Genomic DNA, 21,312 nt, shown 5'->3' with positions numbered 1-21,312 from the left:
ATACCTGGGAGGGTGCTCTAAATGGGCGAATATACCTGGGAGGGTGCTCTAAATGGGCGAATATGCCTGGGAGGGTGCTCTAAATGGGCGTATATGCCTGGGAGGGTGCTCTAAATGGGCGTATATGCCTGGGAGGGTGCTGTAAATGGGTGGATATGCCTGGGAGGGTGCTGTAAATGGGCACATATGCCTGGGAGGGTGCTGTAAATGGGCACATATGCCTGGGAGGGTGCTGTAAATGGGCACATATGCCCGGGAGGGTGCTGTAAATGGGCGCATATGCCCGGGAAGGTGCTCTAAATGGGCCCATATACCCGGGAGGGTGCTCTGAATGGGCGCATATGCCTGGGAGGGTGCTCTGAATGGGCCCATGTACCCGGGAGGGTGCTCTGAATGGGCCCATATACCCGGGAGGGTGCTCTGAATGGGCGCATATGCCCGGGAGGGTGCTGTAAATGGGCACATATGCCTGGGAGGGTGCTCTAAATGGGCGCATATGCCTGGGAGGGTGCTCTAAATGGGCCCATATACCCGGGAGGGTGCTCTATATGGGCGCATATGCCTGGGAGGGTGCTCTAAATGGGCTCATATGCCCGGGAGGGTGCTCTAAATGGGCTCATATGCCCGGGAGGGTGCTCTAAATGGGCGCATATGCCCGGGAGGGTGCTCTAAATGGGCGCATATGCCCGGGAGGGTGCTCTAAATGGGCGCAAATGTCTGGCAGGGTGCTCTAAATGGGCATATATGCCTGGGAGGGTGCTCTGAATAGGCACATATGCCCGGGAGAGTGCTGTAAATGGCAAGCAAGGTGACTTTGCCATAAATAGGTAAAGTGACGGTATCTCTTTAAAATGACTGGATGATTTTAGCTGAAAAACACTTCCTGTCTCTTTTTCTTTTCAAGGTGGTGCCAGTGTAAAGCGTGAAGTGGATGTCAAGGCTGAAGAGGGCGAAGTAACGTGTCCCCGAAGGAAACGGAAGTCTGACCGTAGGAAACGCACCCCTGTAAAGGACATTGGTAATATCTGCGCACTTTATTCCGAGATCCTCGTGTTATGCTGCCATGTGGTCAGGCACTGCTGTATATTTTTGTTCTCATGGGATCTTACAGTGCATCTAATCTCCTTATGCACAATAAACATTTCCTACTCCTGTGGTATGTAAAACAGGCCTCTCTGTAGGGCTGCATCGATTAGTTGGCCGATTTTAATTTGTTCGATTAATCGGATTTAAAAAAAAAAATCCCATCCTTAATTTAAAATAAAATATTCTAATTCAGTGTTACAAATAAAGTTTACTTCAGAATAAAACTGCATGCATAATTCTTTGCAATTGCACTGCACTGGAACACATGGTATTGCGGTACTGTGAGTTCCAGTGCAGGCGTTCACACTGTGGGTGGTTGGCGCGTTTGGTGGGCCATTGAAATGAATGGCAATGCAACGTACCTCCCGAAGCAGAAACCAAAAATTACTTATTTCCCTCCCTTTTTTTATAATTTTTTTTTTATTTTTTAGATTTTGTACTGTAAGCACATGGGGCTTGAATAGTTTCAGCCAGTAACTGAGAGCTGCCAGTGGCACGATTTCACAGACGGCAGCTGAATGTAAATACAGCAGGTAGTGGGCTGGTGCAATAGCCAGCCTGCTATTGGCCATTTCAAATTGCAATAGCCAATAGCAGGCTGACTATTGCACCCGCCCACTACTTGCTGTACCCTCCTCCCAGCATGGAGGTGAGAGCTCGGGGATTCAAACAACTAATCGATAATGAGAATAGTTGACAACTATTCTCATTATCGATTAGTTGGTTGCAGCCCTACCTCTTTGCTAAGAAAGTTAGTTACGTGTGCCGCAGTTCACTCTTTTGAAGGGTTACAGTGATTTAAAGAATCTTCAGTATACTTGTTTTGTATGCCTGGCCCCCTACGGTGCTCTGTCATTCTATCCACCAGCACCTATTTCACTACAGGACACGGTAGTGATGTATGCCATTGGTGGATGGACCGACACGATTGGAATTGTGTCAGATGCAGAAGAGAACGAATGACACAAGTTAGTCACAGCATCTTACATGTAGCAGCTTGAGCAGGCCATCAACTGGCTGCGGTCACTCACTATAAACGCTCTATGCGTCAGTCAGAACATCTCCCGGCAGAATAAGAATGAATCCTTGCAGTGGTGCTCTACCCCATGCACTGGAAAGGTTATCTGCTTGTTTGGTCTAGGGTCTAAAATAAAAAAGATATAATCACCTGATCTTTGGTCTCGCTTGGCTCCAAGCTCACTTTCATGATGGACTACAATCTCAGGTTTAGTTTACTAATTTATATTAAGATTGTAGTCCATCCCGGGAGTGAGCTTGGAGCGGTGACTACTTTACAACACACACGGGGACCATGGGGTACACAAGTAGTCACCCTCCAGAAGGAAGGACAGTGTCAGCACCAATTCAGAGATGATTGGAGGATCTACAGCCGAGTGATACAAGAATAAGATACATTGTTGGTAATAGTTTAAGGTTCTTGAATGTATTTTTAAGATTTTAGCTCCTGAGTTTAGTGTCACTTTAAAGGAGAACTATGAGGTGAATGCTTTTCACTCACCTCATAGTTCTAGCCGACCTGTGACAATGAGACTGTCACAGGTCGGCTCAGTAGATCGGGAGGTGAGCGAACACATACCGCCGTTCGCTCACCTCTCGATTCTGTCACCTCTCTCTGCCGTGACAGGAGGGGCTGGATTCCCCGCTCCGATCCGCCAGCGCTGACTGGCGTAACGGAGGGGGCGGGTACAGCTGGCTCTGCCTCTAGATAGGCAGAGCCAGCTGTCAGTCACGCAGCCGGGCGGATCCCGGCATAATTGTCGGGATCTGATTCAGCGTCTCAGTATACCGCGAGCAGGAGCTGTAGCTCGCGGTATACTGAGCTTAGGGTGACGGGAGGACGCTAGTTTGTGTCCTCCCGTTACCCTAAGGAGAACTATGGGGAAAAGCACTGACCCCATAGTTCTCCTTTTAACTGCAGTAGACATTAGTGAGGTCACCAGACTGGCTCTGTTGTCTGGTTGTGTAAATGTAAAGCATGGACAGAAATTAAAATCCTGTTGGAATTAAAGAGCTCCCATATATGTATTTCAAGCAATATATTTATCTATTGACCAGGAGTGCAGCTTTATTAACATACTTATTTATTTGCATATTTTAGGCTCTGTTAATCCAAAACCAGAAATTGTGATCAAGACTGAAGACGATCATGAAGACTCTTACGCGAGGAATGATGAGACGTTCAAAGGATCAGAGGATCAAAGTCCTAAAACCAGAACAGGTGACAAACGGTCCATGCATATTGCCCATTTATGTTCAGAAATGGATAACAAAACCTTGTCGAGTCTAAGCCCTCATTCACACGAGAGAGGGCCGGCCGGCTCGTATGCAGACGGGATGGATCCTGTCTGCGTCCGAGCAGGGACATCCACACCTGTAACGACGGGCAGTTCGGGTGAGCGTACGGCGGCGTACAGCTGTGTACTCCCATAGAGAAGGACAGGCTCCCTCCCGGGAGCGGCCCGATACAGCCGTGCACGGAGATGTACATGCCGGCCTTTTCTAGGGTGAATGAGGGCTAGTAATATTGTTTTTCGGTAATTGGGGGGGGGGAAGGAATTTTCTTTTGGGCCTCATTTATTCTTTGAAGTCTGAACTCCGGACACCCTCAAATATATAGGCAGGTGGAGCTAATAGATGCTAATAGAGATTTTGAGATCAGTTTTATATAGTAGTAAAGTATGTCACCAGCACACCGTGGTTAAACCTACAAGAAGTGATCATTTTATTGATGCACACACATCTTGTCACATAGCAACGTTTCGGGGCCACTCAGGGTCCCTTCATTAGGCATGACGAAGATTTAACCACTGGTGACAGTATGGTGACATACTTAACTACATGAATCTGAAGCGGCGCCATCCGCTATCACTAGAGCACCCACCGCAAGGGACATACCAGTAAGGAGTGCGGTAGGACTCCTACAGTTTAAAGTAGTGTCCCCTTCTGTCTGACCTAAATGATCCCACCCTTGCCCTACACAGGTCTGTAGCTATAGAGATCCGAGGGCTGCTGTTTGTTGACATCCATCGCTACAAGTATCCCTCTACTGGCCTCGTTCATCTGCAGGCTGGGAGCCGATCCCGTAGTCGTCTGTGGCAGTGTAATGTGCAGGTGCGGTCAGCACAGGGAGCATTATTACGTTGGATATAAACACTAGCAAAATAAGTGCACTGTACTTTTTGTCCCCTCGTCTGACCTAAATGATCCCACCCTTGCCCTTCACAGGACTATACATACGGAGATCCGAGGGCTGCTGTTTTGCTGTTGGTTGACATCCAGAGCAGTCTCCCTTTACTGGCCGCGTCCATCTCCTGGCTGGGAGACGGCCCAGTAGAAGTCTATGGAACTGTAATGTGCAGATGTGGTCAGCAGAGGGAGCATTATGATGCTGGATGTAAACAGTAGCACAGTGGTTCTCAACCCGTGTAACCTCTTCACTTTATCGGAGAGCCCGGGGAAGGCCGGGAGAGAGGGGACAGTTTGACATTATGAGGTTCCCGCAGGCTGAACCACAAATTCCCCCTCTCTATTCAGTCTCAGGCCAGTCTATTCAGACATGACGCCGTGACCCACTGCAGAGGGTGTCGCGACCCACTTTTGGGTCGCGACCCACGAGTTGAGAACCACTGCAGTAGCAGAACTCTGCCCATCAGATTTCAGTAAGTAAGGATATGTGAGAAAGAAGGGTGCGTTGGTTTAGATGAGGGGTGGGGGGCAAAAAATAAATAAATTTAATATACAAATGGGTTCTCCGGTTTTTCAACACATTGTGAAGGATAATGATGACACAGTTTCTGCCTCCTATACTACATCAGAGTGTTGGCTCCATTAATAGGGAATGGCTGTAAATGTGCATGAACACATTCTGCTCTGTGGACATAGTACTCTGACATGCTTGTGTTTTAAGTAGCTGCTATATTATTTTCTTTTGTAGGCTGGGAATTAAATGTGTAGCTGCAATTTCTACTTTTTGTAGGACGCGCCGTGAAGCCTAAAATCGAGGTGAAACTTGAAGATGATGACCAGAGTTATGTAATGGCCGATCAACAGTTTGAGGAGAGAGACAGTTCGCCCGCCGCAAGTCCAGGTACCTACATACAATGGTAGACACCTGACCATCACAACTATGAGCGTGCTGGGCTTTCTCATTCAAAAACCATTGGCATACATTTGTAGTTGGACTGTGTTTGTGGCTACAACATCCTCCACTCTGGGAAGGCTTTCCATCAGATTTTGGAGTGTGTCTGTGGGATCATTACCCATTCAGGCAAAAGAAGCATTTGAGAGGTCATGTAATGATGTTGGACATGAGGCCTGACGTGCAATTTGCATTCCAGTTCACCCCAAAGGTGTTGAGGTCAGGGCTCTGTTCAGGCCAATTGAGTTCCTCTACACAAAACTGGTCAAACCATGGCTTTATGGAGCCGGCTTTGTGCACAGGGATAGTCATGCTGGAACAGAAAAGAACCTTCATCAAACTGTTATCACAAGGTTGCAAGCGCAGAATTGTCCAAAATGTCTTCATGGCATGTTAAAGGAGAACTATGGGGTCAGTGTTTTTCCCCATAGTTCTCCTAAGGGTCTTGGGAGGACACAAACTAGCATCCTCCCGCATGGGGAATCCCTGCAGGGAGCCGTGACTGACAGTCATTGCTCTCTGCAGGGAGATGATCGGAAAGTAAGCGAGCGACGGTATGTGTTCCCTCACTTCCCGCTCTATAGAGCCGATGTGTGACAGTTTAATTGTCACACGTCGGCTCGAACTATGAGGGTGAGTGAAAATCGCCCACCTCATAGTTCTCCTTTTTAACAGTACCCTTCAATAGAAACATGTGAACTCAATAGTTGGGAGGGTTGTCCACATACTTTTGTCTACATACCGGATGTGGTGTCCACAAACCTTCAGCCATATATTGTATGCCTGTATGTTATGATCATGGACAGGAATTTTCAGTAAATACTTAACTATATTTATCTATTGCTAAAATTTCTTCTTGAAATACATTTTTTCATGGGGCTTCCTTGTTTTTAGGCTAATTGTTTCATACTTCTATGATTTAATTTACACACTGGTAGATTATGTTTTTGTGGCTTACTGTACATCAGGCAGTGCAGGAGTCATGCCTGCAGAAAAACTGCTGAGAAGACTGAATACGTCACAGAATCCATGCATACAATCAGCCTGAGTAGACAGACTTGCATGGAGAGATACAAGATCATTGTATTGTGGTGATGCTGTAAAGCAGGGGTGCCCATTAGGTAGATGGTGATCTAGCAGTAGCTCTCAAAGCTGATGCTGGTAGATCAGGAAGCGTTTAAATGGCGTCCCCTTTATTCCATTTTGGTATATTTATTTAGCTGTGCACACATGATTACCTATTAGCCCGAGACTGCTGAGCCGAGCTCCCTGACACCTTTCTGGTGGATACTGGTGGTTGAAGTGCTGCTTTGTATTACATCAAAGAATATTAGTTTACACAGCCTGCTGCAAAATACAGCAAGGTGAGCCAGGAGTGAGAGCGGGGAGAGACAGCCAGGGGAGAGTGCAAGGAGAGACAGTCAGGAAAGAGAGAGAGGAGAGACAGCCAGGGGAGAGAGCAAGGAGAGACAGCGAAGAGAGACAGCCAGGAGAGAAAATGAGGAATGACAGCCAGGAGAGAGGAGAGACAGCCAGGAGGATGAGCAAGGAGAGACAGCCAGGAGAGAGAGAGCGAGGGAGGTTTTTTTTTCGTTGGTAGATCTCATGTAGCTTGTCATTTGAAAAGTAGATCTTAACACAAAAATTGTGGGCACCCTGGCTGTAAAGCCTGTGACACACTGCATGCGAAGCAAAGCTGTCGGGCACGGAGGTTCGCATGCAGTGCGCGAGCCGAGCGTGGCCAGATGAAAGACGGCATCTTCAGCCAATCGGCTCGCGTGTAACAACCTAATGGACTCTGCATCGTGACGCTCCTTTTAATTTATATTCGTGTTTCGATTATGGCCTTGACTCCTTTCATATATCCCATGATACATCAAAAAGTTCCAATGTCGTCCTCAATTTCATAGAGATGCCATAATGGAAACTAAAAGTATTACCTGATATAAATAACATACCTTTCATTTTAATTCATATTAAGGTATATTATATTTATATTTGGTAATGGTTTTTAGTTTACGTTGTGGCATTTGGACAAAAATAACATTTCTCTCCTGTTTTTATAGATTATTTTCTTGTACAGATAAAAGAAGAGGAGGAGGAGGACATGTCATTCGGGATGGATTATCAGCAGCATGGGGACGGGGTAGTTCCTCCCGAGACCAGTTCAGGTAGGCTGCTGTATGTGTTCATTTGAACTTTGGATTGTTGTATTCGGGCTCATGACTGCTCAGCGTACAATATGGCCGTGTTTTCTCTGCTGGGAGTGACAGGTGCTGCGTTCAGCCACCATCAGTCATAGTTACATAGTATTTGAGGTTGAATAAAGACATTAGTCCATCAAGTCCAACCTATTAGGATCTCATTCTAGGAGTACCTGTACCCCTGTATATTACCTGTACCCCTGTATATTACCTGTACCCCTGTATATTACCTGTACCCCTGTATATTACCTGTACCCCTGTATATTACCTGTACCCCTGTATATTACGTGTACCCCTGTATATTACCTGTACCCCTGTATATTACCCGTACCCCTGTATATTACCTGTACCCCTGTATATTACCCGTACCCCTGTATATTACCTGTACCCCTGTATATTACGGTCCCTTAAGAAATCGTCCAAAAGTTTCTTGAACAATTCCACATTATTTGCTGAGATCGCCGCCTGTGGCAGTGAGTTCCAGACCCTAACTGATCTTACTGTGAAGAACCCCCTTCGCCCCTTGTGCTGGAATTTTTTTTCCACCAATTTTAGGTGATGGCCTCTAGTTTTTGTAACGGAGTTAATTTTAAACAGTTTATCGCTAATGTTGCTACCACCATTAAACATTTTGTACATGGAAATCATATCCCCCCTTAATCTCCTCACCTCTAATGTGAACATGTTTAAATTTAGTAGCCTTGTCTCGTAGCTCTGGTCCTCCATACCCCTAATTAGTTTGGTTGCCCTTCGCTGGACTTTTTCCAACTCAAGGACATCTTTTCTTAGTACTGGTGACCAGAACTGGACCGCGTACTCCAGATGAGGTCGAACCAATGATCTATAAAGTGGCAAAATTATAGACTTGTCCCTGCAATACATCCCCTTTTTAATACAGGACAAGACCCTGCTAGCTTTGTTTACAGCAGCCTGGCACTGCAAACTACCTTTCAGTTTGTGGTCTACAATGACCCCCAAATCCTTCTTCATTTCTGACTTCCCCAGCGGCATACCCATAATTGTATAACCCATTTGTTTATTTTTAATTCCAAAGTGCATTACTTTGCATTTATCGACATTAAACCTCATCTGCCACAGTCACCCTGTAGAAATCATTGGCAGGTAACAGCCACATGTGTATAGAGCAATATCTAGGTAGGCGCATGTAATTTACTGCTGTGGGCATGAACCCGTATAGTCCAGGAAAGAAGCATGTTAAATGTGTGGACCGCTAAAGAATAAAAAGGAAGTGTCTGGTTACTAATCACTAAATCGCTACAATCTACTAATGATTGAGGCTGAATGTGATTTATAGTGAAGCTCTATACTCTCCAACAGGGATAAGGCATTAAAGTTGGCCATACACTGTGCAAGTTTCGCCCGATCAACGTGCTTGTAGCATTGATGGAGGAATCTGCTCTATTTTATTTCCTTCGGCCCGTGGGTTGAACAAAAAAAATAGAGCAGTGTATGGCCGGCTTAAAAGAGAATTATGGGGTAGCCTTTTTATCCCATAGTTCTCTAGGGTCACGGGAGGACATATACTAACATCCCCCCGTGACCCAAAGATCAGTATATAGCGGGCTACTGCCCGCTATATACTGAGAGCGCCGCAGCTGTGACCGGACCCGACAATACTGTCGAGATCCACCCAGCTGGCCTATTGACAGCAGGCTCTGCCTATCTAGAGGCAGAGCAGTGCCTGCCCCCTCCCCCGTCCGTTCCTCCACTCAGCACTGGAGGATCAGAGAAGGAGGGGGGGAATCCCTGCAGACAGCGGTGACTGACAGTCATGGCTCTCTGCAGGGAGATGATCGGGAAGTGAGCGAGCGGTGGTATGTGTTCGCTCACTTGCCGATCTATAGAGTAGACTTGTGACAGTTTCCTTGTCACGCGGCAGCTCTAACTATGAGGATGAGTGTTAATCCCTCACCTCATAGTTCTCCTTTAAGTCTGTAGGACAAATTGACAGTGCCTCTTCAAAGTGCTCCCCTTGACTACTTTATACTCACCATCAATATACCCTCTGTCTTTGGTTTGACACCAGTTGACATCAGCTCCTCCATTATGCGACATTGTTCTGGCTTAGCGGTTGGACACTAAGGGCACTGTGTATTTTTTAGAGGCAGCTACAGGAGGAGCAGCAGTGGCGAGTATAGGGTGGGTGGGCTTCAATGAGCAAGGTGACAGGTTCTCTTTAATATTATTTCTGAGCGGTATTGTAAATGCAATTTGAATATTGATTTTTCTAATGCTCTTCTTTTTTTTTTTTTTTTTCTGGGTCAAGGTGAAGCAGTAAGGGAGAAGGATGCGAGAATCCACAGAATGTCTTCCAAAATGTTCATCGACATTGCCCAGCTGATTCAATTGGTGCAGGAACGCCCTGAATTGTACAACCCCAAAACACCTTCCTATGCCGATCGGTACAAGAAGAAGAAAGCTTGGGATGAAATCTGCGCCATTGTGGTTCCAGACTGGGAGCTGTGCAGTGAAAAGGAGAAAAATATCAAAGGTGGAAAAATATATTAAAGGGACATTTAATTTCCAAGAAATCTAAAATACGACGTTTTCTTTCCCACGTATGCTTGTTGTGGCTCACCATTTGCCTTATTCCTCGCTTTCTACCTGCTGAGTAATAAGCCATTCCTATTCTCTGGTCAAAAGCGAAAACAAGGAAAGGAGCGCTACTACCCAAAAGTGATTAATGAATAATACAATGTAACTCTGTGATCGTTCTTTTTCCTTCTGGCTTGACAAAAGAGGCAAAGCCTCGAAACGCGTAGCCTATACCCCACGAGAAGGACCACTTTGCCAACCCTGTCAGGGTGCGGTCTCTCTCCTCCCCGGACCTTTACTATTCCTCGTGTAGTGACAGCGTGGCTTAGAGGCGGCACTGACAGTTCCCCGCACAGCTGACAGGACTCAGCCTGGCCAGCTGAGCCTGAACACCACCATTACATCTGGTGGACCATAGTCATACGACCATGCAGGATTCTCCCAGCTGCCAGCACCATCATCCATCCCTCTGCCAGCAATTCTCCACTGCCTCCATTCTACAGAGATTTATCCTCCTTTGTTTCACACATATCATCATAGACAGGCCTTGAAAAATCCGCTCGTCTGTGACGAGAGGACGGTGGAGCCCGACGAGCAGCTTCCCGGCCGCCCGTTGTAATTACACGGTCGGCCGGGAGCTTTACATTCAAGTGATCGGGCGTCTCTAGAGACGCTCAATCGTTTGTATTAGCAGCTGTCACTGCCGGTCCCGAGGCCCAATGCGGCCGGGACCGGCACGGCTCTATGACAGGAGATCAAAGGGAGTTCAGTATACGATCTCCTCTCAGTCCCCAAATGCAGGAAGTGAGGTAGATTACATCACTTCCTGCATTCAGTGTCACTTTACAGGTACAGAAGCTGATGAAGCCGATCTCTGCTTCATCAGCTTCTCTGGGGGTTCCTAGGTGACATTAGGGGTCTTGGAGACCCCTGATGTCTCCATAAAGAGGACCTGTCATGTAAATTGGCTATTACATAGGGGGCTTCTTAGCCCCCCATGTAATGGCAATAAAGCTGTGTGTAAAAAAAAAAAAAAATAATACTAAAATTAAAGAATCATAAAAAAAAGCATTAAAGAAAAAAACATTTTTTAAGTCCCCGCCCACCACATACACACGCAGATATGAGTCGGGTGCGCCTACGTGCGAAAACGACGATTGTGCCGCACATGTTGCATATCGCCGTAAACATCGGAGTGAGAGCAATAATTTTAGAGCCATTAATCACTGATAACACTAAACTGATGAGCAGTAAAAGCGTTTTAATCGTTGCCTATGGGCGTTTTTTGCGATTTTGCGGGCGCATGCAATTTTAAGGCTTGACATGTTTGGTGTCTATTTACCCGACTAAAAAATAAGAATAAATGTTTTATATCATAACGTAGGGAAACTTTTTTTTTTTTTTTTTTACATTTATGGTACTTTTTTCATTTACCTGACGACAACAAGGGCATGCGCACCTTCTAGGAGCAGAGAATGCTGGCTGTCAGAGCAAGAAATAGGCTATCTCTCTACTTTACACCCCCATCACCAGACTAAATGAGCATTTAGCCTGTACTTATATTTAATGGCTGACCTGAGATCGGCTTTAAAGCGGACGTTCACCCCCTTTCACTAAAAGTCACATTAGCATGCAGCTCTGCGTACTGATTTAAAATCATCTTGCGTTCATTAGTTAAACAAACATGTTTCATTTACTTACAAATAGAGTTCATCTACCTCCTGATCCTCTTCTGGCACAAATGATGTAATGTGCCCAATATTGCATTCTGGGAAGGTGACATCAGCAGAGCATTGCTGGGACATCTCATCTGTAATCTCGGGGGAAAGGCATTTTCCTCCCCTGAGATGATGTGCGTGGTCACATGTCCTGTGAATGTAGAAAAGGTCACTCGCACTCCAGGTTAATTTTCAGTCAATGTTTATTGACCTCTCATCGTGCCACATCGTCAAGCTTGACATTGTGACCCGATGAGAGGCCAATAAACATTGATTGAAAATTAATCTGGAGTGCGAGTGACCTTTTCTACATTTTTTATTCACGGAGGCATCCATAGTCGCTCTTTGCTCTTTGAATATTGAACTGGTCACATGTCCTAGTCACATGTGCCAGAGTTCCAGGAAGTAGAGGGAGAGCTAGTAACCTGCCTTTTAGTTAACATGGCCACAGTGAGAAGACTGGGGAAGAAAAGAGAAACGAGGTATGCAAAGAATACGAAGTCGGCAATTATCTAGAAGCACAGGCAGTCCCCGAGTTGCATACATCCCAATTACACATCCGACTCCTACTTACAAGCGGAGGCTATTACTGTACAGCAGGGGTAGTTGTAATGCTTCCACACTCGTGCTGACGAGGAGTTCCCGCCTTTTTGTGTCTGGTTCGTAGTACTGTACGCACATTACAGGAAGTTGGCTCCTGTTAGACGTGGAGACGAGGGGGTGCCCGCCTCTTCTTCCGGGTCACTGTGAGGTTTTACTGCTGTCTGTATCCTCATTAGAAAGATTTATTCTCACTTCCTGTCCTTGAGACAACAGGAAGTGAGAGGAAACCTACCCCTAGGAAGGGAAATTCACTTGTGTCTCCACTGAAGCTTTATCACCAATCCTTATTTCCACGACAACCCAAAATCCAATTGTCACAGGGACAGACAGTGAGGTGAAATCTTCTGAACAGGGTCACACAGCAAAACAAACTTTACAGGGGGGTAAACCCTTCCCTATGCTATCCAAAACTAAACAAAAATTGTTTTGCCTGGAGTTACACTTAAAAAATGTACCTGTTCCAATATGCATACAAATTCAACTTAAGAACAAGCCTACAGAACCGATCTTGTCTGTAACCCGGGGACTGCCTGTATGTGTTTGTAGATTGCTATTACTAAGGATTTCTGAAGGTGTCTTTGTTGTAATTTTGATGGAGTACCCAAAAGAAGCACGTAGGAGGAGTGGCATGTTTACCCATATGCAGAAACATTGGATACTTCTCTTTGCTCCACAATACTGAATACGGCATTAGGGGGTGAAGGTATAATCTATATGAAGGGCAGGTGCTGGGCGTTTTGCAATGCACAGGTTCACTTTGACACCTTTTTTCATTTTATGGAAAGGTCTATAATCTAATCTTCTAAAATGAATTCTCTCCACAGCCAAAGAAGTTCAGACCCGATGGAGGTCACTCAAAGATTGCTTCAGGAGGGAGCTCACATTGCAGAAAAAACTAGAAAGGAGTGGAATACCGACCAATCGGAGGAGGAAGTATATCCATTATGACGGCCTTCTGTTTCTGGAACCCACCATGAAGCTCAGAGAGTGAGTGATTCATACACAGTTCTAGATTGATTGATTTTAGAGGTGCACCGAAATGAACATTTTTAAACCAAAATAAAAAAACATTTTCAGGCCAAAACCGATACTGAAAATGTTTTTTTTAAATATTTAATTTTTTATAAACTTTAATTTTTTTATTTTAATTTTATTTTTTACTAAATATTTTTATTTTTTACATTACTTTTAGGGGCTTCGGGGAAATATTGGGGGTCTAAACAGATCCCTGATATATTTCCCTTTTAAAATAGAAAAAGAGATTTAGGACACAGAGTCCTCAATCTCTTTTTCTGTAGCTCTTGTGATCAATGAACATGAATCCTCTATACTGAATGTTCCTGTTCATTCATAACATGAGGACAGAGTATGTTTACTATAACCACAATCACGAATGAACAGGAAGTGATGTGGATCACTTCCCATTCATTCATAATTGAGGATATAGTAACCATATACTCTGTCCTCAATTATGTACAAACACTTAGCGATCACTGATCGCTGAGTGTTTGCATTGGCTCTTTTTTCTGACACGCTGTCACAGGAGGCTGAGCGAGCGGTGTGGGAGGAAAGCTCAGCCTCCTGTGACAGCGCAGCCTCCTGTGGCAGCGCGCAGCCTTTCTCCGCCCACACACCGATCTCCCGGACTGTGATAGGAGGCTGAGCGGTGTGGGAGTAGACGCCGGCTGCTCACAGCGCTCTCCTCCCGCAGCGCTCGGAAACCTGTCACAGTTTCTCTCCTCCCCGCTGTGACACAGAGCAGCGCCCAGCGGGGAGGAAAGAAATCAGGGATGCGCCGATGTATCGGCAGGAAAATGGCACTTTCGTCATTATGCCAAAACTGCCATTTTCGGCCGATATGTTTCGGCGACCGATATATCTGTGCATCCCTAATTGATTTTATACGCATACACATGCACAATCACACACAGACACACAAAGGTTGGACTTGATGGACCTGTGTCTTTATTCAACCTCAAATACTATGTCACTATGTATGTAAATCTCATTTAATAAATTGTTTGGTTTTCAGCACCTTTACCACGACACCGGCTACTCCCAACGTGCCCAACGACCCACTTGCCATCCAGCAGCCAATCGACGTCGATCAAGTAGCGATAAGCCCCCCGGTACAGCCGCCGCTGCCGTTGCCGCTCCGGCTGCCGCCAGCTCAGACCTTGGTCCGCGCCTCGCCCCTGTCGACGTCGAAAAAGAACAAGAAAGCCGCCAACAAGAACGAAAACGAGTGGGAAAGGCAACTGCTCAGCGTCATGAGCACGCTTCGGAAGAAGACCGAGGAGCAGTCCGACGCGGACGAGATCTTCCTAAAAAGCTTGCTGCCGTTCGTCAAAAAAGTGCCCGAGGACCGGAAGATCGACATGCAGCTGAGCTTGATGCACGTGGTGAAAAAGTTCATGGGGCCGGTGCAAAAAGAACCACAGACTCCGAATTGCCAAAGCGGCAACTCCACATACGTTCCCCCGCGGGCGCGGTCTTGCGAACAGAACTCGCCCACGCCTTCCCGTAAAAACTCCTGCCATGCCCGGACATCGCCCCGGCCCTCGCATCCTGCCTACGAACCTTCCCCCATCGCTCCGTCACAGACGTCGTCCTTTAATTACTCTCGGGAGCAGGAGGCGTTACCGGTCCCCCAGCCATTTTCATCCCCGTCCTCCTCCTCCTCTTCCACGAACCGGTCTCCCCAAAGCCAGCGGGACTCTCCGTACTACTTCGATCTATAGTACAGGAACTTCTGCGTCGCAAACTTATTTTTTTATAGATCTATATTATTTTTTTTATATTATTTATATTGCCCTGACATTTTCCTAGAGGTTGCTTCGCCGGGCACTCGTAGAGGAACATTCGATTAACAACCTCCCCCCCCCCATTATTTGCAGCTGCCTCTGTGTTGCAGGAGGATGGGGGTCAAGTAAAATGGTGTAGTTAAAGAATGCATTTTCTGTGCTGTGGTTTTTTTTAATGCGGTAATTGCGGTTGTGCCATGAGCACCGGAAACAAGACGCAATCATTCCGATGGAATAAGACAGAACGCAGGCCACACAGGTTCCACGCCCCCACATGGTTTACGTTTCAAGGAGGAGACGCATTATCCCCGAAATGTGTTCCTGTGATGTATCCTGCGGGAGCTGAACCTGTGTGGCCGGTGTTCTATCAAAGTTTGTGACTGCGTTGGAATGTGTGACCGGTGACGTGGTCACACATTTTAATGTAATCCCTGCCCAGTTTTACAGCGGTGGAATGTGTGACCGCCCATTGGGTCAAGCATTCCGACGCTTTGTCAGCTGTTCCAGGGCAGATCGGCTCACTGCGCATGTGCAGGAGAATCAGGTCTGCATTACCCTCATCTGCCTGGAACAGCTGATCGCTATCTATCAAAGATTGTGACTGGGTTGGAATGTGTGACCGGTCACGTGGTCACACATTTTAACTTAATCACGCCCACTTTTTCGGTGGTGGAATATGTGACCGGCAAAAGGTGAAGAATTCCAACGCTTTCTCAGCTGTTCCAGGGCATATCGGCAACACAAATGGTATGTGCAGGAGAACTGATCTGCCCTGGAACAGCTGATCGGTCCTGAAATGTCACTTCTATCCGACTCTTTGACTGCAATCTCACATTCCACAAAGTTGGACAGAAGTAACATTTAAGGACCGATCAGCTGCTCCAAGACAGATCGGTTCTCATGCGCATACCATCTGCGCTGCCGATCTGCTCTGAAACAGCTGAGAAAGTGTTGGAATTCACCTTTTGCCGGTCACATATTCCACCTGCCGAAAAAGTGGGCGTGATTCAGTAAAAATGTGTGACCGGTCACACATTCCAACCCAGTCACAATCTTTGATAGAACACCAGTGTACTATTAAAGTCTGTGACTACGTTTGAATGAGTGACTGGTGACCTGGTCACACATTTCACCATAATCCCGCCTAGTTTTACAGCGGTGGAATGTGTGACCACCCATTGGGTCAAGCATTCCAACGCTTTGCCCAACTGTTCCAGGGCAGATCAGCTCACTGCGCATGTGCAGGAGAATCGGTCTGCATTACCAGCATCTGCCTGGATGGGCTGATCAGTCATCAAATGTCACTTCTATCCGACTTTGCAAATGCGGTGGAATGTGCGATCTCACTCACTCACAGAGAAGTGACATTTGAGGCTGGCAAAGCGTTGGAATGCTTGACCTAATGAGCGGTCACATATTCCACCGCTGTAAAACTGGGCGTGATTACGTTAAAATGTGTGACCACGTCACCGGTCACACATTCCAACGTAGTCGCAAGCTTTGATAGAACACCGGCCACTGGTGCGGTAATCCATCGTCCAAAAGGCTACTTGCTGCTCGCTTTCCACAGTCGGGGCAGGATCCTTGCTTCACACAGGACAGATACCGATCCATTACCCTGCCTGAGGCATCATTTTATTTGGTGGTGGGGAGGGGGGGAGGAGTACAATCTATGATGATTTTCGCCAATACATATTTCTGAAATTGTTACACAATAGATGGGTTCTTTTTTGTTTTGTCGCTGCTGAAGCTCAGCTCTCGCTCCCCCTTTCCATGCATTGGCATCATTCATCTAGTTCAATGGCAGTGGAGCTTTGTATATTAGGATTACCTCTACCAAAGTGATTAACATTGTGCACAGGGGCGTAACTAGAAATCACAGGGCCCCATAGCAAAATTTTATATGGGGCCCTGTGATTTCTAGTTACGATCCTTGCAGAGCCCACCTGAGATCCCAAACAGCCCACCTGAGAGTGGCCCTGCAGAGCCCACCATAATACTATGGTGGGCTCTGCAGGGTCTCAAGTGAGCTGGTCACACCTCTTACCTGTCAGCCCCGATCCGCTGTCCGCCTCCTCCTCCTGCATGGTCGCTGGCGGGCCCCACCTCCTCGTCCATCGCCGGCCCCTCCTCTTCCGTTGCCGACGCCGGGCCCAGCATCCTCCTCCACAGCCGCTGGCTGTCACTGACTCGGCAGCAGCTGTGAGGAGGAACGCACCGCTGCACAGATCACTGACAGGTTGTCGGTGATCAGGACAGCGACACGTTCCTCCTCACAGCCGCCAGTGACAGCCAGCAGCCTGAGATGCCGTAACGACCCAGGCGACCCCGCACAGCCTCAGGGGGATATCCTGGCCTGGGCCCCATAGCGGCCGCCTGGGTCGCTATGGCGATTGTTGCGCCACTGATTATACATACTTGTGTAAATAATTGTCTCATATTATGTGTTCTAATACTGCCATAAGTTTTATTCATTGAATTGGCAAAGCTAGAAGGATGACCAGCGAAGCGCCTTCAAGAAAAATACAGCGAGTCCAGTTGCCTTGAATTGTTTTTTTTTACAGATATACCATGTGACCTGGAGGAATCGGATCCTTCACAGACGTTTCACAGCGACTCTAGAGCTGGCCATACACTGTTAGAACCTGTGAGTTTCTTCCATTGGGTGGCCCTGATGGCTTTGCAAAACCCGGTTAATGAATCGGCTTTTGTTGAAGGAGACGGGATGAAATTTTCATGTATTCTGACAGCGGCGGGTGACAGCTGTCATAATACAAAAGCCACAGCAGGAGATTTGTCCACCCATGCTGTGTAGTGTGGATAGAGGCGCCGGTTAGATTTAATTTCAGGGCTAGTTCACACCAGCCCCAGTGCGTTCTGGCACGATTTGGTGCCGGAACGCACTGGATCGCATCCTGGCCCGCTCACTGCTTTCTGGGGCGGGAGGGGGCATTGAAGTCACGCCTCCCCCCTGCTGCAGTATGATCGCCCGCAACGCGTGCCACATCAATGCCTGTGTTCCAGTCTGGTGAGGTCAGCAAAACTGACGCATGCAATATTCTGACTGGAACGCAGGCATTGATGTGTTCCGGTGCGGGCGACTGCACTGCGTCCGGGTGGCATGGCAGCGGTGCCATTGACTTCAATGCACCTTCACACCCCCCCCCCCCCCCCCTCCTGCCCCAGAACGCAGTGAGCCGGCTGGGATGCGATCCAGTGTGTTCCAGCACCGAATCGTGCCGGAACGCACTGGCGCTGGTGTGAACGAGCCCTTAAGCTGAGAAAAAAATCTGTTAGTGTGTGACCGGGCCGGACAAATCCCAGGAGCCAGGTCGCCAATGTACCCTTAAAGTTACAGCTGGTGCCTAACTTTTGAGGTTTTCTTTAGTTGTCAATGGAGCTGGTTCCAAAAAAAAGATATGCTGGCCCCTTGATTGGACAGACTGGCTCCTGAGTCCCATATTCATCCCCCCCCCAGTTGCAGATTGAACAGGAAGAGAACTATTACAACTTACACTGAACCTTCCAGTACAACCATTACCACATATTTCCCAAAGACGCACATGCAGATCCAGGTATCCATATGCAGCTGGCAGTGCGTGCCCCCCTACTTTGTGTCCCCAGTTCTGATGGATCCAATCATCTAATATTTTAAAAGGAGAGAAGTTTGGATCAGAAATTTACCAGTTTACATCGAGATGACGAGTTGCCTGAATTTTACGTTCTGTTGTTTGCATGTTGTAGCATGCTGCCGGCTCTTTTCGTTTGGAGATTTTCCAGCCGGCTCCTTTAATCAGCTGATCAAGAGATGTCTGCGAGAAGGGTGCGGACAGCGGCACCCACTGTGCCAATCTCAGCCAGTTCCTGAAGAACCGGGCAAGGTTTGCAGAATGTAGGGCCAGCCATAGAAAGAAAGGAGGACGGGAATCACTTTGTATGTATTTGGTAATATGTTACACCTCCGTGCCTCCTGTGACCCCTTTACACTCCTGTGACCCAAGGAACAAAAGAGAGCGCCTCCATAGTGTAAAAACATTATTTAATAGTAAAAACACGCAGCTCTAAGGCTGTACTTACAACAGTTCGGTAGAATAATAAACTAGTAGAATTAGGTGAGAGGACGGAACCCCTGGCAGGGAGAATCTGGACCGATGTAAAACACCAGTAACCTCGATCCCTGTATTGATAAATGGTTTACGCGTTTCTGGGGCACGCCCCCCTTCATCAGCACCAATGGATTGGAAGCTGTTGTAAGTACAGCCTTAGAGCTGCGTGTTTTTACTATTCAATAACGTTTTTACACTATGGAGGCGCTCTCTTTTGTTCCTTTTCTCATAGACTGGTGGTCCATCTAATCTGTGGGAGCTGCCTCCATCGTGTTTGCTGTATTTTTACTGCTGGGCTCTTTTTGGATTTGAAGGCGCCGGTATTGTTTTGCAATTACTCCTGTGACCCCTTTACACTCCTGTGACCCCATTGTCTCCAATTGTGTACTCCTGTGCCTCCAGTGACCCCTTTACACTCCTGTGACCCCATTGTCTCCAATTGTGTACTCCTGTGCTTCCAGTGACCCCTTTACACTCCTGTGACCCCATTGTCTCCAATTGTGTACTCCTGTGCCTCCAGTGACCCCTTTACACTCCTGTGACCCCATTGTCTCCAATTGTTTACTCCTGTGCCTCCAGTGACCTCTTTACAATCCTGTGCCCCCAATGTCTTTAGCAATCCCTACATCTCTGTGATCCGCGTGTCGCCAGCAATCTCTGCGCCTCTAGTGACCCTTTTCCACTCTTGTGACCCCACTGTCTCCACTTGTGACACCACTCTGACCCTCATTGCCGCTCTATGTACGGACTATCCTTCCATTCTGCCACCAGAAGCAGTAGGGCTGCTTTGGCGCATTCTCTTACAGAATACAAGTGACAGCAGGGGCTCGTTCACACTGTGTGCTGTGACTGGCACAGGAACAATGCACACCGAAAACAATTGTTCTCTATGTGCCCTGTTCACACTGCAGTGCTGGCTTCAGGTAGGTTACAGTGCATTGCAGAAAAATGCAGGCATGCGGCAATGCACTGTCACTGCAACGCAGCTCAACTGCATCGCTGCATGACGGAATAAACGTCAGTCAAAGTACCGCAGCGCTGAATACTGAAAAATGGCCTGGCCAGGAAGGGGGTGTAAACACCTGGTCTTGAAGTGGTTAATGTCGTCCTCTTCTGACACTTCATTTTTTTATTTTTGATGCAGCATGCTCCAGCAGTCCTGCTCTCCCCATAGGAATGAATGGGGGGGGGGCTGTGGAGGTCAGTAATGGATGGGTACAAAAGGAAGGTGATTCTACAGGTGGGTGCACCCAGGTGGAGGCAGCATGGCAACTTTACCAAAATGTGCAATTATCCTTTATACCTATTACAGCGTCTGGAACCCCCACACTGCATCACGTGACAGTCTACACCCGTCACCCCATTACACTGCACCCCCATACTGAACCCAACGCACCATCCGCGCACCACGCACATGTGTTCTCCATCAACTTGTCCCAGTCTACTCTGTCACCGCCCACTTCAACCTGCCGTCTCCGCCTACTTCCTTCATCACCGCCCACTCCCTCCACCTGCCTCGGTCCAGTCCCTCTTGTAGTCACCGCCCACTTACCTTCTCCGTCACCGCCCACTTACCTTCTCCGTCACCGCCCACTGCCTCCCAAACTTCCGTCACTTCCGGTCCTGCTCCTGCTTCTGGGTGATGCTGGATATTCGGGAGTCTTCCCGGGATAGGACGGTGAGAAGAAACGGGATTCGGCGGGCTGGTGGATCTACCTGTCGCCTCTTTGTTATAGGGGCAGCCATGTAATAGGCCGACACTGAAGAGAACCTGTCACAGGGAGCTTTGTATAAGAAGTCCCCCTCTTCAAGGAGGAAGAAGGGAGGTGTATCTACTTCCTGTCTGGTGTTTGGATATTCCTAACATGGTCCCATCACAAATGATTCCACAGTCCGGGGTCCCCTTAGAGCTAGAGCAGGGATGGGCAAACTGCAGCTGTAGTAGAACTACAAATCCCATGAGGCATTTCAACATTCTCACAGCCACAGGGATGATGACACCCAGAGACAGATGCATCATGGGATTTGTAGTTTCACTGCAGCGTCTCCGATCTCTAAGTAAAAGCGTATCTAAAC

The 21,312-nt window shown here is 47.4% G+C and overlaps 1 protein-coding gene across 1 annotated transcript in view; it reads left to right on the top strand.

The window, feature by feature from the left end:
• Positions 1-15,067, top strand: part of LOC108793208 — a 15,904-nt gene extending 837 nt beyond the window's left edge. Inside the window, exons 3-9 of the mRNA XM_018564162.1 lie at positions 905-1,018; positions 3,206-3,499; positions 5,084-5,194; positions 7,312-7,416; positions 9,731-9,961; positions 13,151-13,313; positions 14,359-15,067. Coding sequence (XP_018419664.1) covers positions 905-1,018; positions 3,206-3,499; positions 5,084-5,194; positions 7,312-7,416; positions 9,731-9,961; positions 13,151-13,313; positions 14,359-15,067 — 1,727 coding nt within the window. The remainder of the gene's footprint in view (positions 1-904; positions 1,019-3,205; positions 3,500-5,083; positions 5,195-7,311; positions 7,417-9,730; positions 9,962-13,150; positions 13,314-14,358) is intronic.
• Positions 15,068-21,312: the final 6,245 nt, after the last annotated feature.

This window comes from Nanorana parkeri, unplaced genomic scaffold, assembly GCF_000935625.1.
Source record: "Nanorana parkeri isolate BGI_ZX_2015 unplaced genomic scaffold, ASM93562v1 scaffold731, whole genome shotgun sequence".
NCBI classification, from domain to species: domain Eukaryota; kingdom Metazoa; phylum Chordata; class Amphibia; order Anura; family Dicroglossidae; genus Nanorana; species Nanorana parkeri.
This window is presented reverse-complemented; position numbering and strand designations above follow the sequence as displayed.